Source organism: Tamandua tetradactyla, chromosome 9 (genome assembly GCF_023851605.1).
Source record: "Tamandua tetradactyla isolate mTamTet1 chromosome 9, mTamTet1.pri, whole genome shotgun sequence".
Classification (NCBI taxonomy): Eukaryota; Metazoa; Chordata; class Mammalia; order Pilosa; family Myrmecophagidae; genus Tamandua; species Tamandua tetradactyla.
Window position 1 is genome coordinate 7,304,460 of NC_135335.1, and position 16,450 is coordinate 7,320,909.

At 55.6% G+C, this 16,450-nt stretch overlaps 1 protein-coding gene across 2 annotated transcripts; it reads right to left on the reverse strand.

Moving 5' to 3' along the window:
• Positions 1 to 801: 801 nt before the first annotated feature.
• On the reverse strand, positions 802 to 15,596 carry RHOD (ras homolog family member D). Of its 2 annotated transcripts, XM_077115582.1 has the most exons (5): positions 15,457 to 15,596; positions 9,085 to 9,172; positions 8,359 to 8,468; positions 6,758 to 6,892; positions 3,745 to 6,258 (listed from the first exon to the last, which is right to left on the reverse strand). In XM_077115582.1, exons 1-5 carry the CDS (start codon positions 15,586 to 15,588, stop codon positions 6,091 to 6,093), a joined length of 633 nt encoding a protein of 210 aa, XP_076971697.1. In that variant the 5' UTR covers positions 15,589 to 15,596; the 3' UTR covers positions 3,745 to 6,090. The 2 variants fall into 2 exon arrangements, with proteins under 2 accessions (XP_076971698.1, XP_076971697.1); XM_077115583.1 differs by lacking the exons at positions 8,359 to 8,468; positions 9,085 to 9,172 and having other exon boundaries at positions 802 to 6,258.
• Between the last annotated feature and the right edge of the window lie 854 nt (positions 15,597 to 16,450).

The window sequence follows — 16,450 nt, forward strand, 5'->3', positions numbered from 1 at the left end:
CGGCCGGCTGGGCAGGGAAGAGAGAGGCTGGGTTGGAAGCTGGCCACCTGAGTCGTCCCCGCCTCTCCAGGTGCTGGTGTCCCTGGGAAGGTGCTGCCTTTTCTGGGGTCCCACGCAGGGGGGCGGGGCCCGAGGACTTCCCACGCTCTCCGCGGCTCCCACCGTCCTCCCTCCCCGCCCCCAGCTTCCCAGCCCAGAAGCCACCTACCCTGGACGTGTGCTGGCTTGTTTCTCAGACATCTGCAGCTGCCCAACTGGTCTCCCCGCTCCTGCCTCCACCCTCCCGGGCGTCCCAGTCCTGCCACCAGATTTGTCATCTGATGGAGTCCAGCCTGGCCTTTCCCGAGCATGGGGTGGGGGGTGGGGGGGAGTCCCAGTTCCTTAGCCCAGGGACCCGGGAAGAAGGAGCGGGCAATCCCGCAGTTCCCCAGCTGGTCTGAGCTGGGCCTGGAGGACTTGGGGTGGGCAGGTGGGGCCGGGCTTGGGAGGAAGGGCAGGCCAAGGTGGGGTTAGCCGGGGCAGGGGCAGGGGGCCTGAGGATAGAGCTGGGCAGATGGGCTGCGGGGCCGGATGCAGGAGATCAACCCCCCAGCTGGGAAGCTTGGGTTTTCTTCTCTGGGCCGAGGGAGCTATGGAAGGTTATTGAGCCAGGGGTGGGGTGGAGGGCGGGGGTGGGGCGGCGACGGGACTGGACCTGCGTTGGGAAGATATTTCTGATGGGAATAAGGAGGGTGAAGGAGGCGGAGAGACTAGAGGCTGATGAGGATTAAAGTGGAACACTGACCTATAGTGTTGGTTCATTCATTCATTCATTCATCACATATTTATTTAGTGCTTACACTAGGAGAGGCCATGTTCGTGAGGAGTTAGCATTCCAGCTGGGAGGCAGACTAGGCAATTTTTTAACTGTAAAGTATAACATATACACAAGCAAAGAAAGAAAAAAGCAGTAATTTTCAATGCACACTTCAACGAGTAGTTAGAGAACAGAACCCAGAGTTTGTCACCGTCTCAGACTTTTCCTTCTTACTGCTCCAAAACACTGGAGGCTAGAAGGAATATATTTATTTAGTGACTTAGCAGCCATGCTCATTTGTTAAATCATGTTTTCTCTCTTAGACCTCCTCCTTCTCCTTTAATCCTTCTCTCAATCTATAGGGTCCCTCGGGCAATGCCTATTCTGACATTTTCAGGTTGGAAAGGGAGTGTCCACGCTAAAGGATAGGGGGAGGTAATCAATTGATAATTCTGGAGCCGCTGTTCACTCTGGGTTTCAGGATTTATCTGACCTAGGGAGCCTTTGGAAATTATAGGTTCCAGGAAGGCAAACCTAGCGCATGAAACCTATACAGAGTCTCAGTTCAAGCCGTAGGTGTTCTTAAGAGTCAACAGGAGTGATGTTTAGCAAACCAGTGCAATGAGCACTATCTAACTGAAGCTTGCATAAGAGCAGCCTCCAGAATAGTCTCTTGACTGCATTTGATCTCTCTTAGCCACTGATGCTTTATTTTATTACACTTCTTTTTCCTTTTTTGGTCCGGAAAGTACAGTCAATCCCATGGTGCCAGGGCCAGACGCATCCCCAGGAGTTATACTCCCCGCTGTCAGGGAGTATATCCACCCCTGGATGTCATGTTCCATGTAGCAGGGAAGGTCATGATTTTCCTTGCAGAGTTTGTCTCTTAGAGAGGAAAAAGGTCACATCTAAGCAAAAAGAGGCTTCCTAGAAGCATTTCTTAGGCCTCATTATGGGTAGTCTTAGCTTTTCCCCTACAGAAATAAGTTTCCTCAAAATCCAGGGCTTGGCCTATTTTCTTGGAAGTTCCCAATGGTTGAGAGGATGTGGGGGTTTCCCAGATGGGAAAGTTTAATAGTTCCACTTTTTCCCCCTCTTTGAACCCTCAAGGGACTCTACCAATCCTTTTTTTTTGGGGGGGGTGCATGGTCCAGGAATCAAACCCAAGTCTCCTGCATGAAGGGCAGGCATTTCAACCACTGAACTACCCCCGTGCACCCTCTACCAATACTTCTTAATTATCAGCCCCCCTTAGTCTGAGATGTATCTTGGTATTATATTAAGCTGTACAGAAATACAAGGCCTCGTTCCCATTCTGGACTCCAGGAGTTCGAGTTGTTTAAATGGGCTATCCAAACGGGTTGATTTAGATTGTGTGTTACAGGAGATTTGGGTTCTAGACATAATAAACCTCTCTGCCTTTGGTCAGACAGTAGGTGAAAGTCTGGAGCAGACACACTCTCATCTTTTACCCTATATTCTAATTTAGACCCAGCCAGATTGGCTTCGTTTTAAACTCTATTTGAGGCCTGATCTCTTTTTTTGGTTACTGTAAATGTTAATATATATGTAGTTACGCTAACCAGACAAGGAGATTTCAAATGGTAATGAGCTCTTGGATAAAATAAATCGGAGTGGCCCTTGGTGAGGGCAAGAGCAAGTGCTGGCGAGAAAGTCCAAGTGTACTTTTCTCATTCCCACTGGCCCTTAACCATGACCTCTCCAGCCAGGGTGGCCCCCAAACAGGACGGGCAGGTGCCCACTTCCCCCTCTGGACCTTGGCCCATGGAAGCCCTTTTCCTACCTCTGCACCCCTCTGGATCTTCCATCTCCCCGGCCCCTATCCTGTTTGCCCATCACTCTGAAGCCCTCCCCAGTCTCTCCCCGCAGACCTGGAGCTCCCAGCATGCTCTGGGAAGAAGGAGCCTGAGTTGAAGCTCAGTCCCACCTCCGCTGTGTGACCCTACTTAGGTCATGCTGTCACTCTGGTCTTTGTTTTCTTCTCTGAAATGAACCAAATAATGCTACCTCATTATGACCTCATGCTACCTTCAGACAAATGCTGAAGATTCCACCTGTGGGGAACCCAGTACCTGCCAGTTTGCACCCCTTTGGGCACCACCCTGCTACTGGGTATTGTGGCCTGCCAGCTGCCTTCCCTGCAAGTCGTAGCTCTGCCCTACCCTAACGGACTGGTGTCTGGCGAAGACCCCTTGACCTTTAGGGCTCTGCCCTCAGCTTGTCTGAAATGTTTGTGGCGGGAGCAGTGAGCAGCAGGTGGGGAGTGAGTAGGGGGTACGTGCAGTTCCTGAAAAACAGTTTCTTATCTCCCCAAATTGTAAGCTCTTTGGAGCTGGGCCTGGAGTCAAGAAATACTCCACAAGGGGTATGGGACAGGGGTGCCAGGAGGGGTCCAGGGTGAGAGGGGTCTAGGGCAGGTGATTCAGGGCAGGGATCCATGGTGGGAGATCCCAGGACAGGGGGTCCGGGGCAGGGGTTGACAGCCTGGCTCCTGGAGTTGAACGATCCTGGACTCCCATCCTGGCCCTGACACTTCTTAGCTTATGTTATGATCTTAGGCAAGTTTCCAAGCCCTCTGTACCTCCATTTCTTCATCTGTGAAGTGAGTGTTGAAATAGGACCCAGCTCATCAGGGGACGTGGATGTGAAATGAACTGCTGCAAGGAAAATGACCGAGCCCAGAGCTGGGTGTGCGGGAAGTTTTCAGTAAGTGGTGAATCACGATAACTGATTCTGTAAGGTCAGCCATCTGAAGTCTGTCCAACCCCTTTCAGCAGGGGTTGAAGGGGGGAATCAGCTCCTGACGGGGGCGCCCAGGAGCGGCCCAGCTGGGGTGTGTCTGAGCCGCCTTCCCACAGGCCACCTGGCCGGCTGAACCACAAGCTGCCAGGGCTTCCCTTCTGGCCTGAATGAATAACTCCTACAGGCCTCAGGATTTGCTCTGAACCACACCAGGAAACAGCAGCCAGAGCTGCCCTGATCATGGCTGTTTAGTATAAGCTGCTCAGGAGAGGGGAAACAGATTTTCCCGGCCTGACAGCTCCTCCCTCCAGCACACCCCATGCCAGGGATGGTCTTTCCTCTTCTCCTCCCTCTGCCTTCCCCGGCCCCAGGGAGCTAAACACAGCCCAAACATCCCCCTTCCCCAATTTCTCAAAAGGCACACGTTCCTGGATCCCTTGGTAGGTGTTTTGCCCTTCAAGAAGCCAGGATCCTTGCCTTCTTCATGTCTTCGTCCCCAGCCCCTAGTTTAGGGAACAAGCTGGGCCTGTTGGCCTGGCACAGTGCTTGGGCCCCATAGACAGTGGCAGATCTGGGTTTGACTCTGAGCCCTGCACCTTTTTTCCATAGCCATCTCAGGTGGGGTGCTTCAAAAACTCGAGCCGCACTCTCCTATCTGGCCAAAGGGAATAAAGGAGCCCATCCTCTAGGGCTGCTGTGAGGCTGAAGTGACAAAATCCCTGTCTGGTGCCCAGGTGGGTACCTGGGAGGTGCAGAGTGCAGGCAAGGGGACACCGTGGCGTGAACTTCTCGGAGTAGAGCTAGGCTGCTCGGCGGGTGTATGGCAAAATGCCAGAGACCAATCATTGGTCCGTTCTCCTTCCCCGAGGTGGCCTGAGCCTCAGCCATTCATTCCTCAGCAGCCCAGTGTTTAAGGAGCTCTGATGTGCCCAACAATATGATAAGGGCCAGGGCTGTTACCCAGGGAACCCCTCAAAGCCTGGTAGGTGTTGAGTGAAACAAGCCAGACACAAAAGGACTAATATTGCACGATCCATCTCATTTACATGAAATAATTAGAATATTCAGATTCATACAGGCAGGGGTGAGGGCCAGGAATGGGGAGTTAATGCTTAATGGGTGCAGAGTTTCTGTTTGGGGTGATGGAAAAAGATGGTACAGGATGGTGCTGGTGGTAACACAACTGTGAATGTAATCAAGATCAATGAATTGTGTACTTGAACTGCGGTTGAAATGGAAAATTTTATATTGCATAGGTTACCACAATAAAAACTAAAAAGCAAGAGTGCACCTTAACTATGATATCGATTCATGAATCACAAAAAAACATACTGCACTAATGCAAAATGTTAATAGAGAAAACCGTGTGAAAGTGTGGGTGGGGGGTACGTGGCAACTCTGTGCTTCCCTCATGGTTGCTGTAAACCTATGATGCTCCAGTTAAAAGGAAAAAAAAATTTTTGAGAAAGTAAAAACCTAGCGGGGAAACAGGTCTGTTTGCAATGACCTGAGGTAAGCACAAAGGAGGGGCCCCGCACGCAGCCTGCAGGGGCTGTTGGGGGGAAGTTACTAGAAAAGAGAAGTCACTTCCCTGGAAAGCGAGAGTAGGGGGTGCAACTGGAGGGGGCCCACGGGACGCCGCACAGAGCTGTGCAAGGAGGGTGGGACAGGACGCTGCGGCTGAGCGGGCTGAGAGTATTAGCAAGAAAGTGAAGTGAGTGATGGGCTTGGAGCTAGGAGGAGAAACGGGTTCTCTTCCAGGAAGAATGTGTTCTGGCTGTGACCTCCTCTCTCTCTCTGCAGGGTTAGGAATATTAAGCAGAGATGATTCAATATACAGAGACACATGTGCCAGTCCTCACACCCCTCTGACTTATCCACCAATGCCAGGCTGTAGTCTATGGCTGGGCCCATTTCACAGATGAGGAAACTGAGGCTCAGAGGGTTCGAGTACCTTGCCCAAGGTGCTGGAAGTGATACTGTCCAGTTTGGACCCAAGCAGCCCCACTCCCAAGCCTGCATGGGGCAGGTCCTATCCACCTCAGGACACGTGTATAAAGGCACTTTGAAACAACAGGCAGGACGCATATGACAAGGATGTCATTTTAGTTGTTGCGGTTACCGCTGGGGCGGGGAGTAGGGAAAGGCCAGGGCGGGTTCTGGCCAGATGGTCCTGAACACGTTAGATCCGGGGAGGTGCAGGCCTGGGAACAGCCGCCAGGTGGCACAATTCTCTCCAGGACCAGCAGCCCAGCTTTGCGAGCTGGGGGTCTCAGTGATTCCCAGGGTACTCCAGAACGAGCACTCCGGAACGCTTGGAGGGCCCGGGAACCGTTCTCTTCAAGCCTTACAGGGGTTTCTCTCCACTCCTGGGAATCCCAGGTCCCAGGCCTGGAGTGAGTGGGCCCCATCATTTTGCGGGGACAGTCCGGTGACTCAGCAGAAGGTCAGCACCCAGCTCCCTCCCGCGGTGCTCGGAGGTAGGTAGAGAGGTCAGGGGCAGGGGAACCCCCCCGCCCCTCGTCGGCCGGTCAGATCACCACGCAAAAGCTCCGGGTAATCCGCCGCCAGAAGATGCGCCAGCGGCTGCTGAGAGCCACCTCGGCCGCCTCCTGGAACACAGCGTGGACGTTGTCATGGAGCCGAGCCGAGCACTCCAGGTAGGCCACGGCACCCACCGACCGCGCCAGCTCCTGGCCCTGGCGGGGGGAGGATGGGGAGAGGACAGCGGGGCTGCCGTGAGGTGGGGCCGCTGGGGGGGACCCCGTGTCCTGCCTCCCCGAGCCCCCCTGGCCATCCCGGAGAGTCTCCAGGGTAGCCACAGCTTCCAGGCCCCTAGCTTTCCCATATCAGTTCCTGGCGGCGTCTCTTTGCCTCTCAAGCCGCCAACAACCCCCAAAACAAGGTCAGAGCGTGGCAGAGAGGGTCCCGCAGATTGCACAGCCCGCGACCCCCCTGGGCCTCGGGTTCCCTATCTGTGAAGTGGGCGGGTAGGACTATCCGATGTGCAGACCCCCTTGCCCTCCCTTCTGCAGGGAGACGCTTCCAGAAGGTTCCGGGTGCCACTTCCAAGAGCATCAGCTCCCCACCCCACCCCAGTTGGCTGCCTGGGGACCCAGAGGCTGGGTGGGTGGGTGTGGCTCAGCGCTCCCCTCTCCCGCCCCCTCCTCTCCTCCCCGCTGCCTGGGGTTCCCGTACCCTGTAGTAGGTCACTGGCTCCAGCTTGCTTTTCCGCAGCTTCTTTACCAGGGACTTGTCCTTGCGCAGGTCCGTCTTGCAGCCCACCACGATAATGGGCACCGCCTTGCAGAAGTGATTCACCTCCGGGTACCACTGCGGGGAGGTGGACGTGGCCATCAGGAGGGCACCCCCCACCCCGGTGGACGGGGAGAGTCGGGGATGGCACGGAGATGGCACTCTGGTCTCACGGGCCACCCTCCGGTTCTCCAGGCTCGACCCGGCGACAGTGAGCAGCTCAGCTGCATTTAGGCAGAATGCACTCTGTGCCCGTCTCTTATGGACGGATCTACACACGTAGACTCATCAGTCCCCCCCACCCCCAAGTCCCTAGGAAGCAGCTGCTGTCAGAAAGCCCACTGTATAGATGTGGCAACTGAGGCATGGGGAGGCTAGTGACTTGGCCATGGTCCCACCCACTCCAGAACCCTGCCCCTCTCTCTTAGATCGGGCAGCTGAGCCGCCGGCTTGCCAGCCTGTTGGCAGGGACCCACCCACTCCTATCTCGTGGCCACTGCTCCATGGACGGCGAGGTCACCAGGGCCAGGGTGTTTTGACCCGGAATCAAGACAGGGACCCAGTACCTCCGGGAGCACACACCTACTCCGTCTGTCCACTCAGGACAAATGGACGTCAAGTTGTCCAGCTCCTGGAGCTCAAAGGGGCCTTTGCGGGGTCCTGGGAAGACTCCCCTCACCCCCACTCCTCCACCAAAATTGCCCTCTTTGCTATATCCCACAGGAAATTCCCAGCCCTTGACCTGCTTGACCCCAGATGGCCTTGACCCGGGAGCAGGGCACGGCTCCCCCTTTAGCAATCTGGTCTGTGCTTACCCACCCCAGGACCAAGCTCTCAGGTTCGCCTCCATTCTCACCAGCCCTCCCCCTCCTCCTATTCAAGGCTCAGGACTTGTCCCCCCTCTTCTCTAGCTGCCCCCCCCCTTGGGTGACACCACACGGTCGCGTGGCCCTAACTTCCCCACCTCCCAGATGCATCTCTCTCCAGCCCTGCCCTGCCCTCTTCCGGAACTGCAGGCCCCTACTTCTGTTGTTCGGACCCCCTCCCCTTGCATCCCACACCTTCCAGGCGCTCGGCTGGACACAGCCCCCTCCCAGCCCATGTCAACCCACCTGCAAATCCTGACAGCTCTGGCTTCAGAATAGATCCAGGATCCACCCACCTCTCGCCCTGGTCCCACCAACTCCATCTACATCTAGGACAGTGCCTGGCACTTAGATGGGCTCCACCGAGAGATTGATGAGTGCGTGGGGCAGACTGTCTGCGCTCTAGCCCCACCATCCCCCCTTTACCATGTTTATCCTTGGGTGAGTGACAGCCTGGAGATAACAATGCATCTGCCCTACAGGGTGGCAGAGGGATTGAACTAGCAGATACACGCACGTCTCAGACAGTGCCTGGCACTGGCCAGACACTGCCACCAAACCCCCATGTGACCCTAGGTGGAGTTGCCGTCCCTTTGGGCCTCAGTTTCCCCCAGGAGATACCAAAGGCGCTGGACTTGAGGTCGTCCAGGCCGGCCCGGCTCTGATGGTTTAACCTACCCGGTTAAAGACGTTGTCAAAGCTGTATGGGCTGGTGACATCAAAGCACAGCAGAAGGATGTCGGCATTGGGGTAGAAGAGGGGTCGCATGCGGTCATAGTCTTCTTGCCCTGGGCAGAGAGGGGGGTGTCACTCTCTCCCAGGTCTCCTGCCCACCGGACAGGGTCGGCTCACCAGGCAGGGGGCAGGATTATTCCATAGGAACGGCCCCTCCTTGGGATCAGACCAGCCCTGGCCCGGGTAAGAAACCTACTGAGAGAGCCATTCTGGAAGAAGCCAAGAGAGGGTGGTGGGGGAAGGCCAGACAGGACCCCCGCCCAAGACACATTAGTCTGTTCAAGGTAAAGGGGCCATTGGGATTCACTGAGTTTAGCTTTGAGCCCTGCGTAGGCTTGACTCTGAAACCTCAAGTGGGTGAGGCCAGGAAGCTAGAGGACAGAGGTCAAGCAGGCTGGGAACAGTCCACCCCTTGAGTTTAGGAGCTCCAGATTCTCCTTTGTCCCAGCGTACACGGGGCTGCAGGGAAGGAGGTTGCATCTGCAGGAGCGAGGTGGTGGGAGGGGGTGAGGTTCCTGGGAACCTCCGATCCAGGCCAACACCTGTCCTTTGGAGAAGGGTTGGCCTCTCTGGCATGGAAGGAAGGGGTGAGCTCCGCCACCCAGCATCTGTGGCTCACAGAAGCCCTGCATCCCACCCTGTCCCTCCCTGAGCCTCTGGCACACCCACCTGCCGTGTCCCAGATCTGGAGGCGCACTGGTTTCCCTTTCACTTGCAGGTTGGCGAGATACCGCTCAAACACCGTGGGCGTGTAGCTCTGGGGAAGGAAAGGCCAAGGGGGAGGCTTATGAGAGGCACGGGGCCTGGGCGTTCAAGCCAGAGTCTCAGGAATGCCCCCAGCATTGCCCCCACTCTGGGAATCAGGAGGAGCATGGTTGCTTCAGGAAGGCTCTGGACTGGCCTGCCTGGGATGGAGGGCTAGAGCTTCTGCTTCCATCCTCTCCAGCTGTCACTGGGATTGATGAAAGCACCTGCCCAACAGTGTTGCTGGAAGGATGCCATGAGAATCCCCAAAGACCCTTTACTGCGGTGCTGCACAGAATGAGCTCTCGGTATGCGCTAGCTACCATTATTTTATAACTTTTTTTTAAACTGTGAAATATAACATATATACAAAGAAAAGATAGAAAAAGCAGTAATTTCAAAGCACACTTCAACAAGTAGTTACAGAACAGATTTCAGAGTTTGTCATAGGCTACCATTCCATTATTTCAGATTTTTCCTTCTAGCTGCTCCAAAACACTGGAGGCTAGAGGGAATATTACGGTGATTTAGCAGTCACACTTGTTTGTTCAATCTTATCTTCTCTGTTACACCTCCTTCTTCTCCTTTGATCTTTCTCCCAAGCTTTAGGGATCTTTGGGCAATGCCTGTTCTGACTTTTTCATGTCGGGAAGGGGTGTTGACACTAAAGGATAGGGGGATGTAATTAATTGGTAATCTTGGAGAGGCTGGTCCCTCTGGGTTGCAGGATTTATCTGACCTAGGGAGCCTTTGGAAATTATAGGTTCTGGGAAAGCAAATTCAGTGCATGAAACTTTTACAGTGTTTCAGTTCAAGTCGTAAGTCTTTTCAAGACTCAACAGGAGTGACGTTGGTTGGGGTTTAGCAGACCATGGCAATTGGCACTATCTAACTGATGCCTGCATAAGAGCAGCCTCCAGAATAGTCTCTTGACTCCATTTGATCTCTCTTGGCCACTGATGCCTTATTTTATTACACTTCTTCTTCCCTCCTTGACTAGGAAGACCCATCCTGTCCCACGTTGTCAGGGACACTATCACTCCTGAATGCCATGTCCACTGGGGGTGGGGAAGTGGGCAATGATTTTCCCAGAAGCGTTGGGCCCAGAGAGAAAGAGAGAGGAGCAACGAAAGAGTTTTCCAGGAAGCAACTCCCAGGCCTGGTTATACAGGTAGTCTTAGCTTTTCCACTACAGACATAAGTTTCATAAAGGCAAATTCCAGGGCTTCTGATGAATTCCAGAGTGATTTGATCAGTGAGTGGAAAAGTATTCGCAAAGTCCCCTTCAGGGAACGGTGAGAACGGGGAGAAATTCAACTTCCCCAAGTTGAATTCTTGATATTCTCACAAGCAGTGTGGACAACCAAAGCTATAGGCTGAGCCCCCAGTCTTGGGGTTTGTTCATATGAAACTTAACCCCATAAAGGATAGGTCAAGTCTACTTAAAATTTAGGCCTGAGAGTCACTCCCAAGAGAGCCTCTTTTGTTGTTCAGATGTGGCCTCTCTCTCCAGCCAACACAACAAGCAAACTCACCACCCTCCCCCTGTCTACGTAGGACATAACTCCCAGGGGTGTGGACCTTCCTGGCACTGTGGACAGAAATCCTAGAATGAGCTGAGACTCAGCATCAAGGGATTGAGAAAACCTTCTCGACCAAAAGGGGGAAGAGGGAAATGTGACAAAGTGTCAAAGGCTGAGAGATTCCAAACAGAGTCCAGAGGTTATCCTGGAGGTTATTCTTACGCATTAAGTAGATATCACCTTGTTATTCAAGATGTAATGGAGGGTCTGGAGGGAACTGCCTGAAAATGTAGAGCTGTGTTCCAGTAGCCATGTTTCTTGATGATGATTGTATAATGATATAGCTGTCACAATGTGACTGTGCGATTGTGAAAACCTTGTGTCTGATGCTCCTTTTATCTACCTTGTCAATAGACAAGTAGAATATATGGAATAAAAATGGATAATAGGGGGAACAAATGTTAAAATAAATTTAGTTTGAAATGCTAGTGATCAATGAAAGCGAGGGGTAAGGGGCATGGTATGTATAATCTTTTTTTTTCTGTTGTTTTTTTATTTCTTTTTCTGAATTGATGCAAACGTTCTAAGAAATGATGAATATGCAACTATGTGATGATATTGTGAATTACTGATTATATGTGTAGAGCAGAATGATCATATGTTAATGTGTTTGTTTGTTTGTTGTTAAATTTTTTTTAAATTAATAAATAAATAAATTTTTTTAAAAATTCCAGGGCTTGGCCTCTTTTCTTGGGAGGCCCCAGTGGTTGAGGGGGCACCTGGAGCTTTCCAGATGGAAAAGTCCAACAGTTCCATATAAATATATATTTTTTATTTATTTATTTACTTTCCCCTCATTGGACCTTCAAGGGACTCACCCACACCTTTTAATGATCGGCCCACCAGCATCTGAGATGCACCCGGCCATTACATTAAGCTCCACAGAATAACAAAACCTCATGTCCAACGTGGACTCCAGGAATGGCTGTTGTTTTTCTCTTTGTCACCCTGGACAGGAGACACTCCCATTTCTGAGCCTAAGTGTTGTCCCCTCCTCTTGAAACGACATTAACCTACATCTGCGTGCACATTCGTTAACTCATTCAATCATTCATTCAAAATTCAACAAACACTAGCACCTTCTCTGCACCTCATTGTGGACACCAGGGAGCAAGCAATAAACAAGACCCGGTCTCTGCTCTGGGAAGCAGCTCTTTGGGGTCCTTACTCTGTCCTGTAACCTCTCCCAGTCCTATGGGACCCCCCCCCCCCCCCACTTCCTTGTTCCCATCCTGTGTTTCTGCTTCTCTTACTTGCCCCTCCTGGCCTCGGCAGGGGGCCACTCAGAGCACAGACCCGTCTACCCCTGCCCGCTCCACCTGGTCTCAACTCCTCTCCATAGAGGCTGGAAGAACGGGAAACGGGACAGGTTTTGTACACAGGGGAAGATGCAGGGATGAAGAGGGGAGCTTTGGCGAGATAGGGTGACTGGAGGGTTTTTTTTTTTTTTTTTAATTCTCCTACCAGGCAGCCCCTTGCCCTGAGATCTTGGGTCCCCAGGCCATGCGTGCTCCCTTAAGGGTGGTGGTAGGATTATGGCCCCAGGGTGGGGACCCTGCCCTCCCTGCCCTCGCATGCCGGGTGGGGCCCCCACCTGCTGATGACTCAGGAGGACGTCTCACCTGCCCTCCCGCCAGCTGGCCCTCTGAGTCAGGCCCTGGCCAGCGGGGGGAGGGGCAGCACTTTGTCAGAGGGACAGCGGTGGGGGCCTAACAATTATGGCCCAGTGGGCCACTAGGCATCTGGCATTGCCATACATGCAAACGTTTTGCAGGACACAAGAGCTGGCTGCGGGTCTTACTCTGTCTTGTAAACAGGGCACTGGGAAGGCAGCTAGGGGTGGGTGGGTGGGGAGGAATTCAGGTTCCTGTTTTGGCAGCTGAGGAAGATGGAGAGGTTAGGGATAGCCTTAGGGTGGGGATGGGGGGGTGGGGGGTGCAACCCACCCTGGACTTGGCCACCCCATCACTCCCTGTACCAATAGGAACAGCCCAGGACCCCAACTGCCTCCCCAGGGCCTGCCCCAGGGCCCCTCCCCTCAAGCTCTGGCCCTCACCGGCTCTGTGACCTTGGACCAGTCACTTGGCCACTCTGAGCGGCAGCCCCCTTGCTGGTTAAACGGGAAGATGAAGTAGGAAGCCTGGCGTCCAGGTGAAGCCCTTAGCACCAAGACCCGGCACTTAGAGGCTCGCCAGTCACTGTCCATGCCCTCCAGGGGTCACCACCTTTCCCAGCCCCTTGCCAGCCCCTGACCTTTGCCCTGGAATGTGGGTGACAGCTGTCTCTATAATCTCCCAGGTTGACTACCCACTCACCAGGAGAGGGGCTGGGGCAGGACCCTCCCGATGGAAGCTCTCGGGAAATGTGTCAGCACTTTGCAAATGACCCTGGTGATGTCCCCAGCGCCCGTGAACTCTGAAGACCTACTGTGAGTGAGCCTCTGCAGCCACCATCCCTGATCCTTGCCACCTTAGGGTATCGGTTCAGTCCCCTTTTTCTGATGAGAATGTGGAGGTCCAGAGAGGGGGAAGTGAGACGCCGGACAGCTTGTCAGCGACGGAGCCAGGATGCTGTCCCCGGCCACCTGCCTTTCTGAGGTCACCAGGTCCAGTTCCTGCCCTGTCCCCGGTGCCTGCAGCGAGCAGGAAAGCCCCATCCAGAGTTCGTGACTGCCACAGCACTTCCTTCCACTGGGGAACATCATCCTGGACACCTCGTCCACACCTACTGTTGTAACCTTTGAATGGTCAGGCAGGGTCACCCTTTGTCCCAGAAGTGTCACAGGAACCTAATCTTATCTGTTGAGCCAGAGAGACCAGCCCAGGCCAGGCCAGGACAGACATGACTCCGGCCCCAGGGCTGCCATCATGGGGTTCGGGGACGGACCGATGGAGCATTACAGGTCAGGGACACAGCTTGAGTGAGGGGTGTCAGGGGTTCTCCTGAGCAGGACACCCTGGGGGTCCTGGCACAGACCGGGAAGGATGCAGCTAATATCAGAAGGGACTGACCCCCAGGTATCCCCACCTGCCTCGGGAGCTCCCTCCACCCCGACGCCCCTGCCAGTGGAGGGCCAGAGAGGCCTCTCCAAACCCCCAGCCTGCTCTCTGCCCAAGCCTCCTAGCTGCTGCCTCCCAGGCTGAGGGCTGCCTGGAGGAGGAGACCTGGAGCAGGGGGCAGGAGGAGGCTGGGTCCAGCAGGCAGAGCACTGGGATAAGGGGGGCTGCAGAGAGTGTCCAGGCTGGAGCAGGGAGGGGAGGGCCAGCTTCCAGACCAGCACTGCCCCTGCCCACTGCCTGCCCCAAGGGAGACTACCCCTCTGGTCTCAGTTTTCCCACCTGTACAATGAGCACCTTCCCAGCTCTCAGATGGGTGGTTTGTTTAACAAAAGAGGCTGCTCTTGGCACTCACCAGGGGGTGGAACATGGGCTTGTAGGTCCACCCCCTTGGTGACAAACATACCCTCCCCGCCCCTGGCCAGCTCATGTGTCCTTCAAACCGCTTGCAGTGCAGTGATTGCAAAACGCTTAGCGGCCCACCATGCTGCAATTGCGAGGTTCCCACCAGGGCAGCGTCCAGGGGCCTGGAAACACGGCCACCCCACAACTGACCAAAAACCCTATGTCTGGCCAAATGGGCTGACGTCGGCTCAAAAAGTCCCAAGTTAAGAGCCGGCCCCACATTGCCCCAGTTAAAGAAAGCCCCAAGGCTGGCTGTCACCAGGCCGGCCTCTCCCACCTCCCCTGCCAAGACTGTCCAGCACCCACCCACACAGCCCCGGGGGGTTCGGAGGAGAAAGGGAGGAAGCAGAGTTGCTGGAAGCAAACCCATGGATTCTTGGGGTGGCTGGACTGGGGCGGCACCTGGGGGGATCCGGCCCTGCCCTGTCCCGGTGCCTGGAGTGGGGGAGGGGGGTGAAGGAAGGATAGTCACCATGCCCAGAGTGCCCACGCCATGCCAGGCACCGCACAGAGCCATTGAGCAGCGTCACCTTATTTCTACTTCACTCTTGGGGTCCCTCCATCCCATGAGGTCGCTGGGAGAAAACTGAGGCTCAGAGAGGCTGAGCGAGTTAGCGAGGGTCATGTGAGGAGTTACAGAGCCGAGGTGCCCTCCCAGCAGTGTGACCCCAGGGCCGGTGCTCTTACCCTCCACTGGGATGCCCAGTGTGGGGGCCAGAGCTGGGGGTGGGGAGGGAAGAGAGTACCCTAAAGGGACAGTCACCAACTCCCCTGAGTCCTACTGTGCACAAGCTCAGTGCCCACTGCATGACCAGTCTAAATCCACCCCTCACAGAGACCCTGCGGAGTGGGCACGTTCCTATGGTTCCTATTATACAGTTAAAGAAATGGGCACAGAGAGGGTAGGGCACTTGCCCAAGGGCACACAGCTCGAAGTGGCAAAGCTGTGATTTGATCCCAGGCATCCTGGCTTCCGAGCCGGCACCGAGCCAAGCCGTGCCACCAAGCGCTCCCAGGGCCCGCGACGGTACCCAGTGTGTCTGGATCGGTCCCCGGTGCCTTTCCCTAAGTAGGTGCCCTCCTCCCCACTCTGCAGATGACATCCCTGGGGCCTTCAGCCCAGATGGCACAGCGAGATGGGGAGCTTGCTGCCCTTGACCCCGCATCCCTGGCAGCCCCTTCCCCAAGCCCGCACCCCCCACCCCACCCCTGCCCCAGGCCACCGGCCGGCCCCGCGGGGCGCTGGCACTCACCTCGGGGAAGGCCCCGTGGGCGAACACCATCAGCAGCGACGTCTTCCCGCAGCCGCCGTCGCCCACCAGGACCACCTTGACGGACGGCACGCCCGGGACCTCCTCCTCGCCCGCGGCCGTGGCCGCCTCCATCGCGGGGCCGCGGAGGGGCCGGGGCGCGCGGCGGGGTCGGGCCGGGCGGCGGCGCAGGGACCGGCGCGGGGCAGGCCCGGCGGGGCAGGAATGTGGAAGGGGCGGGGCGGCGGGAGGAAGTGCGGGCGGGCGGCCGCCCGTCCAGGTGACAGGTCCCCCCGATCGGCCGATCGCCTGGCCGGGGTCCCCCCACCCCCCTACCTCGGGGGCTCGCTCCCCTTTCACAGCTGCTGCAGAGCACGCATTTATTGAGCGCCTACTGTGTGCGGGCGCTGAGGCCACAGGAGGGATCCGGGCTCAGCCTCTGCCTACAGGAGGGGGCTCTGGCCTGGTGGGGAGAGGACAAATGGCTGGACAGTGAAGGAGGGGGTGGGGGGACAGGATAAGAGGAGGCAGGGAGGTGGGGGGTGGCCTACCAGCTCCGGGTACAAACAGGGACTGGGTCACAGAGTGGGAGGCTGCGACCTTGAATGAATGAATGAATGAATGAATGAGCATTTTCCCTCCTGCCGCTGGGGACAGGATTCACAGCCCTCCCTCCAGGCGTTTCAGGCCAGGTGTGGAGGAGGTTGTTCAGACACGCCCTTCTGGCCTGCCCTCCCCCTACCAGCCCTGGGAAGCTGTCAGTGCAGGTGGATGACCACCTGTGTCGCCTCTGGCTGGGGACTGATGGAGGGGAAAAGGTGGAGCCTTCCAGCTAGGAAGTGCCTAGCCCAGAGCCCAGTGCATGGTGGGGGCTTGTGTGGGGGTGGTCCTTATTATTTAACCAATACGGATGACCTGCCCTGCCCCCCCATGGTGTTCAAGGGACTCTGCAACCTTCAAGACCAAATGCCTGCCTTGAGAAGCCCCAGCCCATAAT